This window comes from Malaclemys terrapin, chromosome 20, assembly GCF_027887155.1.
Source record: "Malaclemys terrapin pileata isolate rMalTer1 chromosome 20, rMalTer1.hap1, whole genome shotgun sequence".
NCBI lineage: Eukaryota > Metazoa > Chordata > Testudines > Emydidae > Malaclemys > Malaclemys terrapin.
The window spans coordinates 1,665,193-1,684,445 of record NC_071524.1 but is presented as its reverse complement, the minus strand read 5'-3'; the positions used below and the strand labels follow the sequence as shown (position 1 = coordinate 1,684,445).

The window sequence follows — 19,253 nt, the reverse complement described above, 5'->3', positions numbered from 1 at the left end:
ACCCATGGGCCCATCTAGCTTAGTATCCCATCCCCTGCCAGACCCCTCCGGATTAGACCTGTGGGCCCATCTAACCCGGCATCTGACCCCAGCTGATCCCATCTCCGGCAGTGGACAGCACCAGCTGCCTCAGAGGTAGATACAAGGAAACCCCCAGTGGGCAGCTGAGGAGCAGCCTTCCAAACCCCAGTGCGGCAGGCAGAGTGGGGGGAGGCGAGTTGGTGGGGTCGCCCTTCTGGCTCTGAACTCCCCCTGGTCTGGCAAGGGGGTTCACGTGCCTTTAGGTCACCATCTGCGACCACCTACCCCGACAACATCGGGGTGGGAGCCCCATCCGGCTACAGAAACGACGCAGCCCCTGGATCGCACAGAACTCGGAAGGCGCCAGAACCAAATCAGGTTAATTTAAACGGAATTTCAAGCAGAAAAAAAACCCCAAACCCTAATAATTAAAAATAGTCAAAAGTAATTAACTACCGACTCAATGAATCAGGGGACCACGCCAGCGGGTGCGGCAAATCTCGAAGGCCTCTGGGCTCAACCCATAGGCCAGTGACTTCATATGTATTTAAAGGAGAAATAAAGTTGTTATAAAGTACCCGGGAATTGCTGTAATTTTGGGATTTTGAATAAACTGATGTTTCCTGCTGCTGGTTTTGAGTCCTCCCCTTGCTGTGAGCTGTTACTCACGACAATGTGCAGACGCAGCCCCTCTAGGGCGGGGGGCGGTTATATGGGGACCCCTCGCCTGCCGCTGGGATGTGGCCCCTCTGGAGTGGGGCAGGGAGCTGGGTATACAGGGACACCTCGCCTGGGGCTGGGACGTCGCCCCTCTGGCATGGGAACGGGGGCTGGTTATCCGGGGACCCCTTGCCTGGCAATAAGACACGGCCCCTCTGGGGCAGGATGTGGGGGCTGGGGACCCGGGGACCCCTCGCCCGGCGCTGGGACACGGCCCCTCTGGGGCAGGATGTGGGGGCTGGGGACCCGGGGACCCCTCGCCCGGCGCTGGGACGTGGCACCTCTGGGGCAGGATGTGGGGGCTGGGGATCCGGGGACCCCTCGCCCGGCGCTGGGACACAGCCCCTCTGGGGCAGGATGTGGGGGCTGGGGACCCGGGGATCCCCGCCTGGCACAGGACAGGAGCAATTCTGCACAGGCCCGGCCCGATGGATCCGCCCAGCGGGGGATGTGGCCAGGCCCCATGGCCGTGGCGCTGCCGGCCGGGGGGCCCGAGTGCGTTTTATGGGGCACCCCGAATACCAGGCCTTTGGCTTTATTATGCTGAGAGAAGGGAGCAAGGACGCCCCCCAACGCCGCCCTGGGGCATCAGGCACCCCCTCCCTGGCGCGCTATAGGGCTCATGACACACACTGGGCCTCTGGGGTGGCTCGGGGGACAGGGAAGGGGTCACAGGGCCCCTCCCCTCTGGGGTCTGCCCCCAGGCCTGGCTGAGATGGGGTGTGGTCATTCCTTTGATTTAGGGTGACCCTAATTCTCCCCCTGCCCATGGCCCCAATTCCATGAGCTGATATTATATTTGCATATTATATGAATATTTATAAGACTGTGATAAATAGGGGGGGGTTCGCTCCTTTAGCTCTGATTGGCTACTTGGGCTGCCATTTTCAGCAAAATAAAGGGAAGTCCCGACCCCTCAGGTTTTTTTTTAAAGGTCGCGCCCCTTTGTGGGAAGTGGATCGTGTCCGGCCCTCCCCATTCCGTGCGAGCCTCTCTGCCCCCATTGGCTCCGGCGGCCGTCAATCCGGCATTTCAAATCGCTGTCCCGCCCTTCTCCGCGACCGTTAGGGGTAAACAACCCTGTGCTCCCTCTTCCCCCCTCCCTCCTGCTTCTCAAACCGCCGCCTCCACGCGTTCATATTCAAATCTCGCCACTCGGGTGGCTGGCCCCGCCCCTCTTCCCCTTTCCCATTGGCTCCTGCCCGTCGCGGACATTCGTTGTCAACGTCCTCCCGGGGAAGACAGGAGGGGGGGTTCAAACCCCTCCGTTCCACCGGGCCTGATTGGGCGGCCGGGATTCGAAAGGGCGTGGTCGGCCCGGGCCAAAGGCTATAAAGTCCCTTGCTGGGCACTAGCCCAGCTCCAGTGAGGGTGGGAGGCGATTGGAGAGAAGCCAGGAGGGGGAATCCCTGCAAGGGGGCAGCCCAGATTGGGGGGGGCAGGTAGAGGGAAAGGGGGGAGCCTGGTTGGCACAGGTGGGGAGGGGGGGGCCTGAGAAGAGACCCTGCCTCTCCCCACCCTACAAAGTGAAGTGAGCGCTATAGGGCTGGGGGGGTAACCCCCAGATTTAGGGGGTGCCCTGCCTGTGCAGGGGGCACCTGGTGTCTGCCAACCTCAGGCCAGACCCACCGCCATGGTGAGTGGTTCTTGCTCCCTTGATCTCTGCTTTCCCCAGGCACCCACCAGGTTATGGGACAGCAATTTTTTGGAGGTGGTTGAGCTGCATTTTGTGGGGGGTGGCTGCCTGAGCCCCCTTAATGGGGTGGGGCTGCTAGCAAGGGCTTATGGGTAGCTCCATTATCGATAATAACAGCAGGTTTGGTTGGGTTTTTACTAGGGTCTGGTTGCAATTTGGGGTAGGGTGCACAAGGCATGGAAATTGGGTGGGTCCCATTAGCCCTTTAAGGTTGAAATAAAGGGCCTACCCTTGGGGGGGCAACTGCATTCAGGGAGTCATTAGCCAAAAGCAATGGCTGTGGTTGGAAATAACAGGGGCTACAATTCGCTTAAGATCCAATGGGACATTTGGTGCATTAGGAAGAATAGAACAAACAGGATATTTAATGGGGTGAGATTGGGGCACCTGGTTCTTTAAAAGCTGTAACCGGTGCTTATTTAAAAGGAAATACTTCAATAGGCCCTAAACTTGGGGTGAAAGTTGACGGGTTTTTTTTCATGTGCCTCGTTGTTTATTAAACAGCTGCTTTTTAAAAATGTAGGTGACAATTGGCGCCAATATTAGAGGGAGGTGAAAGGTGGCTGTGTGTTTGTATGGGTTATCGATAAAGGCTGCCTTTTTAAAAAAGTATGTAGATTTAATTGGGTCTGACAGTCGTCAGAGGTGGGACTAATTTTTGCTGCCTCCCTTATTATCGATCATACTAAAAGTGGCTCCTAAGCTCTGTAGAGTTTTTTAAATCTCTGGGTAACCTGACAACCACGTGGCCTTTCAAAATATCGTCTCTGTTGGGTGCCGCTGTGGGAACAAGAAATGGTGTTCTAATTTGCTTAGCTCTGTATTGCATGCTATTTGTAAGGAGGATCTGAACGTGTGGCAGGTACGTATGGATCTCTGTGTGTCTCATCTGCCGGGTGATGGTTCATCCCTGGAAAGGACTGGACAAAAAGTGATCTGCATGTATGACTTTCTTCTACACAAGTCCAGTGACTTTCCAGACTTGCCCCTGGTTTTTTGGACAGCGAGGGATCTGCATGGATGATTTTCTTATACAGGCCTTGCACGGTCCTGGTGACTTGTCCTAGTAACTTTTGAGTGTAAAATTATAATTATTTTCATGATGGGTGTTTAAGGGGGGGCGGGAAAAGCTGAGGGACCAGCAGTGACTAGCTCAGCTGGTTGGTTTGAGGCAACGATAAACTGGGCTAGTTAGCCTTGTGGCTGGGCTAGTGGTTTTTGATGCTGATCTTGCATGGTTTAAGAATACCTGGTAGAAAAAGTTTTTGGTGGCTGGCTGGAATGTGCCATGGGTCGGGCTGTCAGATTCTAGGGCAGGTATGAAGGGTCTTACACCTCCATGGGGGCGCTTATTTCCTGCTTTTCAGATCATCTGCTTATTAACGTTTAGATCTTCCTCAGCCTATGCCCCCCTCCCCCCCCCCCCCCCCCCGGGACTTCTCAAAAGCATGTAGTTGTTTTCGGATGCCTGATTTATGTTGCTTTTACCCCCCCACGGGAAAACCAAGAGCCCCTTTTTTGCGAGGGTGGGGGGGGCTCGAACCGGGCACCTCCCGATGCCTAGCCACTTTTGAAAAGCCGCGGCCTAATTTTGAACAGGCCTGCGGTGTGAAACTGGCCCACGGAGAGCGTTGTAGAGGTGGCGGCCGCGTCATTTCTTCCCTGGGCATAGCCCCCGGAGCAGATGCAGCGTGTGTTCTAAAAATGTCTCTGTGCAGCACCGCAGCGAGGAACTGTCTGCGCCGGGTAATAATGGCTCAGGCCGGGCGGACAGTCCCAGGCTGGCTTGGAGGAGGGCTTGGATTGCATATTGGTTGTGTAGCTTCATCTCTGGATCCTTTCGGTCACCTGCCACCTACCGCGGAGCAAAGCTCTTTAAGGGATCCCCCCCATGTTTTATCGGCAGCGGGGCCTAGCGCCCGCCGGTGTCTCTGTGCTTTGCAGGGTTAACCAGGGATCCGGGCTGGTGGCTTTTGGAGCGTTGTGGGCCTGGAGGGATCTGCCTTAGGGAAGTCCTGTTTACAGGCCTGGCCTGCCTTGACCACACTCTCCTCCTTTAGCCGGAGCTTCCTGGCTTCGTAGCGCCTTTGTATTTACCTTTTAGAGGCTGGGTCAAGGAGGCAGCTTCTAATCAATCTGCTGCCTCCTATCCCAGGACACTCTTGCTGCTGGCTTCTTAGTTCCTCTCTTTGGAGGCCAATGCCATGTCCCAGGCTGGTTGTAAGGGGTGGGGGGTGTAAAACTGACTTGGTTTGAGATTGGGGGCAGGAAGGTACTCGGGGGGTCCCCTTGAGCTGCTCTGGGGCACTGAGCCTGTAGTGTGTGTCTGGCCCTCATGTGCTAATCCAGGAGTGCCTGCGAGTCATCCCCATCTGATGTCTGCTGGGCTGTCCTCTCTGGCATGACATGAGTTAGTGAGTCTCAATCGGTGTTCCCTCCAAGGTACCAAAAAACCAGGAGCTCGGGGAGTGACCCTGAGCCCATAATGCTGGACGGCCAGCCGGGCACCCTTAAAGATTTCCCAGGGCAGCTCGATCTGAGGCTCATGGCCTGGGGTGCATGGTCAGCAGACCCTGCTGTCTCTTCTGTGAAGCTGTGTCTGATCTGGGGTAGCCGTTTGCCGGGGCTAAATCAGCACCTTCCCCCGGATATGGGATTTGCAGTGGCTCTGGGGCTGGTTGTAGCCTCTCCTGAAGCTTGTCCCGGCTTGCGAAGCATCCCATAACCCCGGCAGAGACTTTGAAGGGGCTGAAACCAAAATCCACCTCCCTTGAGCACTCCCAGCATCTTCAGAAACCTGGCTTGGCCTTTGGAAACTGAGCCTCGCTTGAGGAATGCAAGTAGCAGGGCCTTCCTCCCCCCCTCCCCCCCCCCCCAAAAAAAAAAATCTTGTAGTGTCCTGTGTCCCTAGCACAATGGGGGCCTCATCCTTGTTAGTACGGGGTGGGGGGCATCTTTGTATCTGTCTCTAGCTGGTCAATATCTTTGAAGGCCCCCTGCCAACGTTTAGCTGCTACAGGGTTTCAGGGGGAGGGGAGGCCTGCAGACTCAGGAAGATGCTGTTGCTTGATAGTGCGGGTGTGACAAACTGAACTGAACCCCCCTAGAGAGTCTTTCTCTTGGGGAGGGTGGGGGGGGGGATTTTGCTCTGCCACTTCTGGGGATGAATCCGAGCATCAGGTTCCAACTGATCCCCATGGACCAGCCTCGGTAAAGCCAATCTGCGTCCCCGGCTGGTGCCCGCTGGTTTGGGGGGAGATCCCAAGACAGGATTGGTGGGGGTGGGGGGGGGGGGAATCGGTGTGTGGCTGAAGCTGATGGACAGCCTCTCCTTTTAATCTCTCTCTCTGGGTTTCATCTTCACCAGAACCACTCGCTGCCTCTTCCCCGGTCCCGTGACTCGGTGTGAACGGTGCTTCCCTCTTGCACCAAGTGGGGCAGGGGGCTGAATTAATGGGTGACCTAGAGGGGTCCTAAGATAGCTTGGGGCAGGGGGCCGCACTGGAGCCGATTGCAGACGCTCAAGTCTGCGCTGCACTTCTTACCATCTAGGGATGCGAGATCTCAGGGCTCAAAGCCAACCTGGACTGGGTGGTGAGAACGCTGGGAGGGGAGGCTGTGGGCCTGGAAGGGGGCAGTTTGGGGGGGCTCATTAGGTGGCACTCTCCTCTGTTGGTGCTGACCCCAATGCCCCACCATGCCCGTCCCTGGCACGCTTGGTCCCTGCTTTCCGGGCGTGCGCGATTCTAGAGTCCGTCAGGCACATCCGCTGGAGCGTAACTGCTGGGCCCCGCTGGTGGGGGTGGGCAGAGGGTGGGGGGGCGCCCCCCCCTGGAGCAGGTTATCACTTGGTCTGTGACGCACCTGTGTCCCTCTCTCCTGCAGAACTCGAACATGGAAAACCTGCCGCCCCACGTCATCCGGCTGGTCTACAAGGAGGTCTCCACCCTGACGTCGGACCCGCCGGAGGGCATCAAGGTCTTCCCCAACGAGGAGGACATCACAGACGTCCAGGTCACCATCGAAGGACCTGGTGAGATGGGGGTGTGGCTGGCTGTGGGGGCGTGGCTAGTGATGGTAAGGGGGCGTGGCTTTCCTCTGGGCCCTCCCCCCTTGCTAGCTGCCACCTCCCCCACTGTGTTTAATCATTCTGCTCCTGCCTGAGGCTGGAGGAGTCGGCCTCTGCCTGAAGAGGGCGTTGTGATTCCTGCTCTGACCCCAGTGTGGCACTGGGGCTGCTGTGCTGGGGGCGCTGTGCTGTAGGGAGCCTGGGGGGCCTCAGGGCAAGCACACACCCTGCCTCCGGCACAGATAGGGCCTTCCTGGGGCGCGGGGGCCATTCATTAAGGTCCCTCCCCAGCCGTGACTTGCTGTCATCTTCTCCTGCAGTCCGGCGCCCCCAGCCTCATGGGGCTGTTCTGGGGCCGGTCCCCTCCCAGGGGCAAGTTGGGGTTGGGGATGTATCCCCTGGAGGTGGGGGACTGGTGCGTGGGAGTGGATCCCGTCTCACCCGCTCTGCTCCCTTGGCAGAGGGGACGCCCTATGCCGGGGGCGTCTTCCGCATGAAACTCATCCTGGGCAAGGATTTCCCGGCTGCGCCGCCCAAGGGCTACTTCCTCACCAAGATCTTCCACCCCAACGTGGGTGCCAACGGCGAGATCTGCGTCAACGTCCTCAAGAAAGACTGGAAGGCAGAGCTGGGCATTAAGCATGTGCTGCTGGTAAGCGGAGGGCTCAGCAGGGGGCGCTCTCCCCTGGCAGGCAGGGCTGGCCCCAGGGTGACACTAGGGGGTGCTGTGCTGCAGGGCCAGGGCTCAGCAGGGGGTGCTCTCCCCTGGCAGGCAGGGCTGGCCCTAGGGGGCGCTATGCGTTAGGAGTTGATCTTTCAGATGAGGGAGGAACCCCAGGCTCTGGATAGAAGGTCATCAAAGGGGAGCCTCAGGGGTCACCAAACCCAGTATTTGCTACAGCTGTTGAAGCAGCCTCGGGGGGGAGGGACGCGGGGGCTGGGTACACGGGGACCCCTCCCCCGGAGCTGGGATGCGGCCCCTCTGGGGTGGGGTGCGGGGGCTGGGTACACGGGGACCCGTCGCCTGGAGCTGGGATGCGGCCCCTCTGGGGTGGGACGCGGGGGCTGAGTATACGGGGACCCCTCACCCAGCACTGAGACGTGGCTGCTCTGGGGTGGGGCAGGGGGGTTGGTTATACTGGGGCCCCTCACTCAGCACAGCAACCCCGGGTTAGGGCAGTGCAGAATCCTGCCTCTGAAGCTGCAGGGAACTTTGGAGGGCACAATCTGATCACCCTACAGGCCTCCCCCATCTCCTTCCCCCCAAAGACCTGATACGCCAGGATGGGTTTCCATCAGCACAGCGCCCCCTGGTGCGAGCTCCCCCGGCTGTCTGTCCCCAAAAGGGATTGGCCACTAGTCACAGAGCTGCGCCGAGCGGGTTAAATGTCCCGCTGCCCGGCCAGGAGTTTTCCTAGCTAGGACGACTGGAGGCTTTAAAACCTTAAAGGGACCCTCTGTCTGAAACGCTGCGTGAGCTCACGGCATCCCCTGGGGCGATCCCTCCAGCCCCCTGCGTTTCAGGGTCTCCCGCGGTCCCCCTCCCTCACTGCAGGGGCTCTGGGTGTCCCATTCCCCCTGTGCTCCCCGATGGCTCCTGCTTCCCCCTGGGGCGACGGGCAGAGCCGAGTGAGGGGTGACTCCGTGTCTCCCCCCCGTTTTCCCCCTTCCCATTTTCTAGCTTCCAGTCGGATTCTAGCGTGTTAGACATCCCATCCCATCCCATCCCATCCCATCCCCCCATGGAGTCATGTCCACCTTTGCTCGTCCAATTACATAAACGACCAAAGACACATGTTCAGCGGGTCCCTGCCACCAGGTTATCTGAGCACCTCGATATAGTTACATCCGCGGCTGGGATGGTGGCAGAATGCTTCCTTCCGGAGGGGGAATAACCCATCTGGGCTGGTGTAGCTCTGCTGGTCGTCTCTGCAGCGTAGACATACCTTCAGTCTGTGCCTCGGTTTCCCCGCGTACAACGGGGATAGCTGCCCTGCCCTACCTCTCGGGGGGGGCGCTGGGAGGATAAATCCTAAGGTGGTGATGGCCAGATGAGCCCCGAAATAGTCTGGTCATAAGAAACAGCTATGGTTAAACTCTGCCTCGTGGGAGGCCGGATCCAGCGCCTCGCGATCTGCTCGGAGCGAGCTGGGTTCTGTTCCTCGTGCTGTCTGTTGTTGCGTCCTGTAGCCAGGTCTCAGTTTCCCCAGCTAGGGCTCCAGCGACAGGCCCGCCCCTACCCAGGAGAACGACAGCTCTCGGGGGTTCTCAGTGAGCCGTTCGATCTGGTACTCGGGATCTCCGTACAACTCAGAGCTGAAAGCCAGGCAGGCCACGGGAATCCTGGCTTTTCGGAGCAGCCGTGGGTTGGATCCTGCGCGGTGGGGGGCTGCTCCCAGGTGGGAGGGTGGCTGGGCGCATGGGGACGGGGCTGTTTAGGCCAGGGACGCTCTGTCTTTCTGCACTTGATTGTCAGATACTTCCACTGTCCCTGCGGGCCATGTGATGGGGGTGGAAGTTACCCAGAGAATTTCCCCCTGCCACAGGTGGCGTGGCCAGGGTGCCCTGCGCTGTCGTTATTCCCTGCCCCCCAGGGGCCATACTAGGATGGACTGTGTCTTTGACCATCCCTGAGGCTCTCCCTCCCCTTCCCCCCGTGCTGACTTGTGGATGGGCCCCCGTGGCGTGTGGAGCTCAGTTGGTGGTGTGGCCAGGGCTGGTACATGCCACTGAGGCGGGAACGCTGGCCAGGCACAGCGGGGCATGGGAAGGAGGGGGGCAAACAACCCGAAATCCTCTCCTGGTGGCTCCGTCCTCCTTCGCTGTTGCGCTCTGCGACTGCCATGGTTCCCCCCAGAGGTGGTCGCATCTCAGCGCTGGGACGGGGGCAGGCCGCCGGGTGCTGCGGCAACGCCAGGTGTCCGGCTCATCGGGAGACGAGCTCAGGGCCCCTCACCCCAGGCTCCCCCGGCTGGTCCTTAGAAAACTAGAAAAGGTTCAGAAAAGGGCAACTAAAATGATTAAGGGTTTGGAACGGGTCCCATATGAGGAGAGATTAAAGAGGCTAGGACTCTTCAGCTTGGAAAAGAGGAGACTAAGGGGGGATATGATAGAGGTCTATAAAATCATGAGTGATGTGGAGAAAGTGGATAAGGAAAAGTTATTTACTTATTCCCATAATACAAGAACTAGGGGTCATCAAATGAAATCAGCAGGTTTAAAACAAATACAAGGAAGTTCTTCTTCATGCAGCGCACAGTCAACTTGTGGAACTCCTTGCCTGAGGAGGTTGTGAAGGCTAGGACTATAACAGAGTTTAAAAGAGAACTGGATAAATTCATGGTGGTTAAGTCCATTAATGGCTATTAGCCAGGACGGGTAAGGAATTGTGTCCCTAGCCTCTGTCAGAGGATGGAGATGGATGGCAGGAGAGAGATCACTTGATCATTGCCTGTTAGATTCACTCCCTCTGGGGCACCTGGCATTGGCCACTGTTGGTAGATGGGATACTGGGCTAGATGGACCTTTGGTCTGACCCGGTACGGCCGTTCTTATGTTCTTATGTCCCGCGGCCCCTTGAGGCTGTGCCCTGCATATCAGGTCTGGGAGGCCGCAGTGGGGGGCTGGGTGTTGGCTGCTTCCTGAAGGAAGGGCCGGAGTCCGCCTGCTGTGGGGTGCTGAGCGGCTGGCATGAGTGGCCCTGGTGTGGTGGGAGGGAGATGGGGGGGCACATAGACCCTGGCTTGGGGAGGGGGCTGGGGAACTGTGGTGGGAGGAGGGGAACGGGGGGCACTGCTGGGTGATGGGGAGCCGTGGCGGGAGGAGGGCAGCGGGGGGAACTGCTGGGGGATGGGGGGCCCTGGTGTGGTGGGAGGAGGGGAACGGGGGGCACTGCTGGGTGATGGGGAGCCCTGGTGTGGTGGGAGGAGGGGAATGGGGGGCCCTGGTGTGGTGGGAGGAGGGGAACAGGGGCACTGCTGGGAGATGGGGGGGGGGGGCCTGGTGTGGTGGGAGGAGGGGAACGGGGGGCACTGCTGGGGGATGGGGGGCCCTGGTGTGGTGGGAGGAGGGGAACGGAGGGCACTGCTGGGGGATGGGGGGCCCTGGCGTGGCGGGAGGAGGGGAACGGGGGGCACTGCTGGGGGATGGGGGGCCCTGGTGTGGTGGGAGGAGGGGAACGGAGGGCACTGCTGGGGGATGGGGGGCCCTGGTGTGGTAGGAGAAGGGGAACAGGGGGTGCTGCTGGGGGATGAGGGACGGTTCACATGGTGTCCTGGGAATAGAGGGGGCTGGGCAGGTGGCCCCCAGGGGATTGAGGGGGACAAGGAGGCCGTGGCATGGCCCTTTGGAAGTACCAAAGGAGCAGACCCTTTTCGGCCTGTATCATCCACTCCGTGGGGCAGGGATTGTGCACACATACAGCCCCTAGCGCAGCAGGGCCTGGCCTGTAGCTCTGCCCACCCTGGGCTGGCTGCCAGCTTCAACGTGCTGCCCCTCACCCACCTGTCTGGGCACCTTCCCTGCGCAATCAACAGCGGCAGCAGAGTCCCTCAGGGCCAGCGTGGCATTTCCGGTGTTCCTGCGGTTTGGGGCATCCCCTTTCCTTGGGGGGGGGCCCTGGAGAGGGAAGGCCAGGCAGCCTTGCCTAAAGCTGCGCCCACTAGATTTGCCTCGTCTCTCCCAGAAGCCAGGGCCGTTAACTGCGTGTTCCTCCCCAGCTCCTGCCCCCAGCGCTCCCCCCAGAAACTGGGTCTCCAGCCGGCAGCTGGGACCCTTAACCAGGAAGTGAAACTGACTAGAAGGTCAGCAGCAACTGATGAGAAATTGCTGTGTTGATTTTTTTTGCCTGCCTCGATTCTTGGGGTGCCTCAACAGAGCCTGGTTTTTGGGGGCGCCCCAGATCTCTAGGCATGGAGCAGGGGCGGAGGTTTGATACTTGTCTGGCTGTGGTGGGTGCTCGGGGGCCACCAGCCTTGTCATAACCGAGACAAGTGGGGCCTCCTGACCTGCCAGTGGAGGGAGCCCCGTGGCACCTCAGCTTGTCGCCTTCCCTTGGGCATGAAGCTGTGGGGAGCCCCCGCTCGGGTTAACCTCGTCCCCTCTCTGCCCCCACAGACCATCAAGTGCTTGCTGATCCACCCCAACCCCGAGTCGGCCCTGAACGAGGAAGCGGGGCGCCTCCTGCTGGAGAAACTACGAGGAGTATGCCGCCCGGGCCCGCCTGCTGACGGAGATCCACGCCCAGTCCCTCCAGCCTGCGGGGGGCCAGCAAGGACCCCGCCGACCCCTGCTCCTCCGCCGCCGCCCTGGCCGCCGGGGGCGAGGGCCCCATGGCCAAGAAACACGCCGGCGACAGGGACAAGAAACAGCTGGCGAAGAAGAAGACGGACAAAAGCGGGCGCTGCGGCGGCTCTAGGGGTGCACGGGGCCTGGCTCGAACCATGGACTTAGGGGGGAGGTGGGGGGGGGTCCAGGCAGGGTTCTAATAAAACTGTCCCCTTTTCCCAGCTTTTTGTTAAGACGCTTTGGTATTTTACCCTTTTTTCAATCTTAAGTTATTTAAGTTATAAAAAAATCTATTAAAGGACTTTTTTCTACCGCAGGGTTAATTTATTCCTTTGTCACTGGGGCATCCTTGATCCTCAGCCCCCCCCAGACACCCCTCTTTTGGAAGGGGGTTGGCAGTGCCTGGGTTGAGATCTGTTACAGGGATGTGCCAGAGGATGTGTGAATCCAGCCACCAGGGGCAGAACTGCCCTATATGTACAGAGAAAGGTCTGAATCCAGCTGACCCCACATAGCAGTCCTGACTCCCAGCCCCCTGCTCTAACCACTAGACCCCACTCCCCCAGAGCCAGGGAGAGAACCCAGGAGTCCTGGCTACCAGCCCCCCCTACTCTAACCACTAGACCCCACTCCCCTCAGCTGTGGGCCAACCCTCTTTCTGTCTCAGAGGCTCGGGCCCCTTCAGGGCCTTGCTGCTTGTGCTGGTTGCCTACAGAAAAGGCTGATGGAGGTAGGTGCTGAGGTGCAATCCTGCTCGCTTTAGCGGTTACCTGGCAGGGCTGGGGTCCTGTTTCTCCCCAACACCCCAAAGCACCCCAGCGCCGACTTCCAGCCAGCTCCCACTGAGTGTGTCTGCAGGGGAGGCTAGGATGGATAGTCAGGGGTGTCTACACAGGACACGCAGGCATGTTAATCCGAATTAAAGATGTGAATTTAAGTAGGTTCATTAAACCACTGTGGATGTTTATTCTGAACTGAAGTGACCTTAATTTGGTTTAGTTTAATTCCCATTGGCAATGAATTAAGATAAACCAGTCTACTTTAGCGCTGAGTCAGAGCGTCCACCTAGGGATCAAATGCAGAGTAACTTGAATTTAAATGGTCAGGGGGAGGAACTGTCCTGTCTGTGCCTTGGCAGATGATGTGTCTCTGGGGTTCACCGCTCCAGCTGCCTGGTACAAGCATGGGCTACGCAGAGCTGTTAGCTACGTGTATCTCCTGCCCTGGTGAGGGGACGGGACAATGTCACAGGACTTAACTGCTTTGAATCCAGAAGCATAAGGCAGGCCTCAAAATCAGTCGGAGACAAAGCAGACTGCTCCCAACGGTGGTGACGGGTCCCCTCACCTCCACTGTCGGCTGGGCAGGCGGGCTGCAGTCCCTTAAGCCAGAACAGCAAGCGCCATGCACAGGGGGTGCTGGTTCCCTTTGATCCTGACCCTGCTATCTTGCCATGGGTCTCCCCACAGCTCTGGTGGTATCCCCACAACCCCCTGCTAGCCCAGCCCTGGGCTCCTCCCAGCTCTGCTGGTGCCCCTCGCTCCCGACCTGCAGCCCCTGCGTTGGATAGCCCTTGGCCTCTGTGATTTAGCTTCTGCTCAGCGGTGCTGTGCGGCCTGAGGTGTTGGCGGTGGCTGGTCTTTCAGCCTCCTGCAGCCCATGTCCCAAATTTTCCTGCCCAGTCCCAGGCCCTGGCAATCCCATGTGCAAGATGCCCCAGCCACTGCCCTGCGAGCCCAGCAGAGGGCCCCCGAACTGCAGCCACTCAAATGCATCCCCCAGTTGCTACCAGCCAGCAGGTGCCGTCAGGGCTGGGCCAGCAGGGGCTGCAGGTTGGGAGTGAGGGGCACTGGCAGAGCTGGGGGGAGCCCAGGGCTGGGTTAGCAGGGGGCTGCAGGTCGGGAGTGAGGGGCACTGGCAGAGCTGGGGGGAGCCCAGGGCTGGGTTAGCAGGGGGCTGCAGGTCGGGAAGTGAGGGGCACTGGCAGAGCTAGGGGAGCCCAGGGTAGGGCTAGCAGAGACTATGGGTCAGGAGTGAGGGGCACTGGAGATCTTGGGGGGGGGGGGGGGAGTCCAGGGCTGGGCTAGCAGGGACTGTGGATCGGGAGTGAGGGGCACTGTCAGATCTTGGGGGCGGGGGAGCCCAGGGCTGGGTTAGCAGGGGCTGTGGGTCAGGAGTGAGGGGCACTGGCAGATCTTGGGGGGGGGAGCCCAGGGCTGGTCTAGCAGGGGGCTGTGGGTCAGGAGTGAGGGGCACTGGCAGATCTTGTGGGGGGGAGCCCAGGGCTTGGCTAGTGGGGGGCTGCAGGTTGGGAGTGAGGGGCACCGGCAGGGCTGGGGGGAGTCCAGGGCCACTCACTCCCAACCCGCAGCCCCCCCGCTAGCCCAGCCCTGCTTGCCCCCCCCCAGCTCTGCAGGGGCGGGGTGGGTGACTGAACCCACAGCGCCAGGGCGGGAGGGCAGGGACCCTGGGAACAGGAAAGGTCCTTTGTAAACAGGGCTGGAGCCGCAGGCTGAAAGGCCCATGGACCCCCTCCTCCCCCCAGTCCTGGGAGAGAGGCAGCCAAGGTATTAACCCCTGCTCTGCCGGAGCCAGAGGCTCCCGGACTCCTGGGTTCTGCTGGATCGGGGCTGGGATCCACCCCCCCCCCTTCCAAATCTCCTGTGTCCTTGGAAGGGAGTGGGGGGGGAGGAGCAGAGGGGCTTTGCCCTGGTGGGGATTTGGGTTTGGAAGCTGCCCCCTGCCCCATGAGGATTGGCTGGGGGGGGGGCAGCCTGTAAGTCATTCTTGTCTTTTTTGGGGGGGGTCTCTGATGCCTGACTCCTGGGTGCATCCCCAGATCTGCTCCACCTCCCTCAATGCCCCCCCATCTCCTCAGAGCCCCTCCTCTAGTGGACTGGGAGGGCGGGGGGATGTCTCAGACTCCAGGGCCCAGCCAGCTCTGGGCTGTGTGTGTGTGTGTGTGATGGAGACACCTGGAAATGTAACTGAACCCCAGCAAACTGGTTTCACACACGAGGTGGGGGTGAAGGGTGACCAGCCAGGAGTCACTGGGGCTGGATGGGGGCCAGCGCCCCCTAGAGGGGACAGGCCCCGTGTCTCAGGGTTCCTGACACAGCATCCCTCGCCCCCTGCCTGGAGCTCCAGGCCTGTGGGGCCAGGGTGGGGGGGGTCACCGGGGTGTCGGCCAGACCCCAGCTGTGCCGGGCAGTAGGTGCCCGGCTGGCGCTGATGGGGGAAGGGGGCAGCTGGGGGGAATCTCAGCCTAGGAGCAGGGGTGGAGGGTGAATGTCTGGGGAAGAGAGAAGGTGCGAGGGGGGTGCCCCATCTCCCCCCACAACTGCACCCTGATTACCCACTGCCAGGCAGAGCCCTCTGGGTGGGCTAGCAGGTGAGGGGCCAGAGAGATTGATGGGGGGTGAAGGCTGTAGTGGGAGGGAAGGGGACAGGGGGACTGTACGGGGGGGGGCAGAGACAGCTGTACAGGAAGGGCAGGGGGCTGTGGGGGGATGGGAGGGCAGGGGGGTGTTTGGGAGGAGAGGGGGGCTGTGGGGGAGGGCAGGGTGGGGGTTGTTTGGGAGGAGAGGGGGGCTGTGGGGGAGGGGAGGGCAGGTCGGGGGGGTGTTTGGGGGGGCTGTGGGGGGGGCAGGGCGGGGGTGTTTGGGAGGAGGGAGGGCTGTGGGGGAGAGGAGGGCAGGTCGGGGGGTGTTTGGGGGGGCTGTGGGGGAGGGGAGGGCAGGTCGGGGGGTGTTTGGGGGGGCTGTGGGGGAGGGGGGCAGGTTGGGGGTGTTTGGGAGGAGAGGGGGGCTGTGGGGGAGGGGAGGGCAGGTCAGGGGGTGTTTGGGGGGGCTGTGGGGGAGGGGGGGCAGGGCGGGGGTGTTTGGGAGGAGGGGGGGCTGTGGGGGAGAGGAGGGCAGGTTGGGGGTGTTTGGGGGGGCTGTGGGGGAGGGGGCAGGGTGGGGGGTGTTTGGGAGGAGAGGGGGGCTGTGAGGGAGGGCAGGGCAGGGGGGTTATGTTTGCAGTGGGGGGAGAGATCCATTCTCCAGGGTGCTTCCCCCCCCCCATGCTTCCTCTAACCTCAGCCCCCCCCAGCCCCTGTGCGGGAGGCAGATAAGCCGGGGGGCGCCGGGCACGGCCCGGGCACAAGGCTGCGAACAATGCGCTGACCTGGCCGGAGCCCAGCCCAGGGCTGATAAACTCCAGCTGTTTACACGGAGATGGCAACAACTGGGCGGGAGGGTCCCACCCGGTCTGGCACCACACAGGGCCCTGGTGCCCCAGAGCGGCCCTAGGGGGCGCTGCGCTCAGGGACTGCGGGGGGGGATCCCCGTATAACCAGCCCCCACTCCCCACCCCAGAGGGGGCTGCAGCAGCTGATCTACCCAGCTCCAAAGCGCTACCCTCCTCAGAAACCTTCATAACTAACCCAGCCCCTGAGCAGGTGCAGAGACCTCCCCTACCTGGACCCCGTCCGCTTTCTGAGCTCTGGGCTGGCCCTTTAAATCAAAACAGCAGGGAGGAGAATGGATGCGGGCAAGATATTTTTTTTGCACGGCCTGTGGAACTCCCGGCCACAGGATTCTCAGCAAGGGCAGGAGCGCAGTGTCCAGGTGAATTATTCCATAATCGCACGTGGGGTGCGGGGGCGTCTCAGGCCTTTCCGCCACAGCAGCAGATGCTGGTTGTTGCTGGAGGCGGGATGCCACGCTAGATGGGCCCATGGGTGTGTAGTTCATGCGGCAAGAGGGCTGCAACCGGAGTCTGAGGCAGGGCTGGAGGCTGTGATGTCAGTAGGCAGGAGAGTTGGGTGAGGGAGTGTTGGGTTTAAAGGTGAATCCCCCGCGACCTGTGGTACAGGGGCAATGACACACAACACAGGGCAGGTCCCATGCAGCAGGAGGTGGGATGGCTCAGTCAGGGGACTCTGGGTGGTGGCAGAACCCGGCCCGGATACCCACGCCAGCCCGAATCGGACTTGGGATGGAGGCAGAACCCGGACTGGTGTCCCACGCTGGCCAGGATCGGACTCTCACACCACCACCTTTTTCTGCAGCTGGTCCCCCACCAACAGGGTGAAGCTGCCGCGTCTCCAGCCCCTGATCTTGCGGCCCCGGCAGCGGTAGGCCAGGTAGCTCCCAGCCAGGCCCAGCGCCCCGGCACCCAGCAGGGCCAACCCCAGCACTGACAGCACCGAGCCGTGGGTGTCCTGGGCGTAGGCCACGGCCGTCACTGCCACCCCAATCAGCAGCGCCACCACGCTGAAGGGCAGGAGGCAGTGGTGGCAGGCGCCTTCCACGCCTCCCGTGGTCGTGCTCACCAGACGTGGGTCCGGGCATAGCTGGATCTGGACCTCTTCCGTGGCCATGTTCACTGTCACGTGGTCGGATGGCCCCGGGGGGGCAGACATGGCAGGTGGGGGAGGGTGGGGGCAAGCTCCTATCTGGGGAGAGAGAAGCGGGGGGAGACGGGGGTTGGGAGTATGGGAACCGAGTTACAAACCCAGATGCCTGCCCAAAGACCCTACAATAACGTTGGTCTCCCCCACCCCGCCCGCCACAAGGCACCAAAAGGCGGCTTGTGCTTTTAAATAAAGAATTGGCTTGGAAGACCCTACAAAAACATCCCCCCCCCCCCCGAGCAGAGTGTAACATGGCCCTGCGGCATAGCACAAACGAGAGCCTGTACCTTTAAATCCAGAATCCTGCCTTAAGACCCTACAATAAATATTCCCCTGGCATAGAACGCCCTGCCCTATGGGCCCTGTGGGGCAGGGATTAGCCACAGTGCAGGGCACCCCAGCAATCCCCCAGTCTGCCCTTACGGGCCCTGAGAGTGGGAGGAAGGTGCGTGTGGGTCAGAAGGCCCCTGGCAAAGAGAGCGCAGCCCCATTGCATGGCAGAGCTGACGGGGCAGCCAGGTTTCTGAAGCAGGCGCCGGGGACCAGCGAGGCCCGCCGGGGAGGCGATGGCAGGGGAACTGGGCCCAGTGGGTCCTGCAAAGCCCGGCTCTAGAAGTCCCAAGGGGAAGCGTTGGGTCGGGCGGGGCAGTGGGGGGGCCACCTGTCTTGTGGGCCATGGATATGAGCCGGAGTGCGGGTGGGCTGCATTCCAGCTGGGGGGCAGGGCGGGGCTGGGGCAGCAGACCAGCTGTGTGGTGCACTCCAGATGTGCGGGGGGTCCCAGCAGAGGGGCAGGGTGGGGCCGGGGCAGCAGGTCAGCTGTGCAGTGCGTTCCAGATGTTCAGGGGGTCCCAGCTGCCGGGCAGGGCAGGGCCGGGGCAGCAGGCCAGCTGTGTGGTGCGCTCCAGATGTGCAGGGGGTCCCAGCTGGGGGGCCGGGCGGGGCCAGGATGGCAGGCCAGCTGTGCGGTGCACTCCAGATGTGCAGGGGGTTCCAACTGGGGGGGCAGGGCGGGGCTGGGGCAGCAGACCAGCTGTGTGGTGCACTCCAGATGTGCAGGTGGTCCCAGCAGAGGGGCAGGGTGGGGCCGGGGTGGCAGGCCAGCTGTGTGGTGCACTCCAGATGTGCAGGGGGTCCCAACTGGGGGGCAGGGCGGGGATAGGGCAGCAGGCCAGCTGTGCGGTGCACTCTAGGTGTGCAGGGTGGCCCAGCTGGGGGGCAGGGTAGGGGGCGAGGTGCCATTCCAGATGTGCTGGGCGTGGCAGATGTGAGGCAGGTGCAGACTGACGTCCCAGCTGTGGGGCGCAGGCCATGTACCAGGCAGGGGCCCCCCAATGGGCTCCTCTCCCCACCGCCCCCGGTTTCTCCTTTACCCTCCAGCATTCAGCCCCCCACTGCCCACCCCGAACGCTGCCAGGCTCTGCCCCGGGCCCCCATGGGGCAGGGGGGTCTCACGTCCTTTCCCCGCCTTACCTCACACCCGGCCTTTTGAGCACTTGGGTTTTTCCCTTCTTTTTCCTCTTTCATGTTCCCTCCGTCCTCCCTGCCCGGTCCTCTGCCCCCTGCTCCAGCCCTTCACGCCGTCTCTCTGCTTCTTTCTTTCTTTCGCTCTCTGTCCCTGTCCCAGGCTCCGTCTCTCCCTTATCTGCCTGGCAGGAGTGCAGTAATTTTGTTTTCTTTTTAATATGGCCCTGGCCAAGTCCCCTGGCCCCCCCACCCGTCCCTACCCCCGCCTCTTGGCAAGTGGCGTCTCAACTCCGCAGATGAAATGATAAGGAGCCAATTAGCCAGTTCCTCTGCTGGGCGGTCAGCACCACATGGGGACTGGGTCGCTCCCACCCCCACCACTACAGACACACACGCACAGAGTAGGGACCAGCCCCTCCAGCAGGGGGCGGCAGGGACACACACACACACACACACACACACACACACACACAAATTACAAGCACACAGTGTATGCACATACACACAACTTCCTTATAAAAAAACCCCCACCACCAGCCATACACACAGCTCCCCTCCACAATGTCTATACACACATACAATTTATCCCTCCACAC

The 19,253-nt window shown here is 61.0% G+C and overlaps 2 protein-coding genes across 2 annotated transcripts; one reads left to right on the top strand and one right to left on the bottom strand.

The window, feature by feature from the left end:
• Positions 1-1,975: 1,975 nt before the first annotated feature.
• On the top strand, positions 1,976-12,108 carry UBE2S (ubiquitin conjugating enzyme E2 S). Its single transcript, XM_054010155.1, is given in 7 exon segments — positions 1,976-2,377; positions 6,323-6,470; positions 6,968-7,158; positions 11,622-11,696; positions 11,698-11,786; positions 11,788-11,894; positions 11,897-12,108. Coding segments are annotated over 7 exon segments (639 nt in total). The 5' UTR covers positions 1,976-2,374; the 3' UTR covers positions 11,923-12,108.
• A 3,679-nt stretch (positions 12,109-15,787) lies between these two features.
• LOC128826542 (transmembrane protein 100-like) lies at positions 15,788-18,830 on the bottom strand. Its single transcript, XM_054009874.1, has 2 exons — positions 18,664-18,830; positions 15,788-17,232 (listed from the first exon to the last, which is right to left on the bottom strand). Exons 1-2 carry the CDS (start codon positions 18,715-18,717, stop codon positions 16,822-16,824), a joined length of 465 nt encoding a protein of 154 aa, XP_053865849.1. The 5' UTR covers positions 18,718-18,830; the 3' UTR covers positions 15,788-16,821.
• Between the last annotated feature and the right edge of the window lie 423 nt (positions 18,831-19,253).

Coding starts and splice junctions, on each gene's coding strand:
- LOC128826542 (XM_054009874.1), bottom strand. CDS start 18,717: ATGAAAGAGGAAAAAGAAGGGAAAAACCCAAGTGCTCAAAAGGCCGGG. Junction 17,233..18,663: donor CTCAAAAGGCCGGGTGTGAG/GTAAGGCGGGGA, acceptor CTCTCTCCCCAG/ATAGGAGCTTGCCCCCACCC.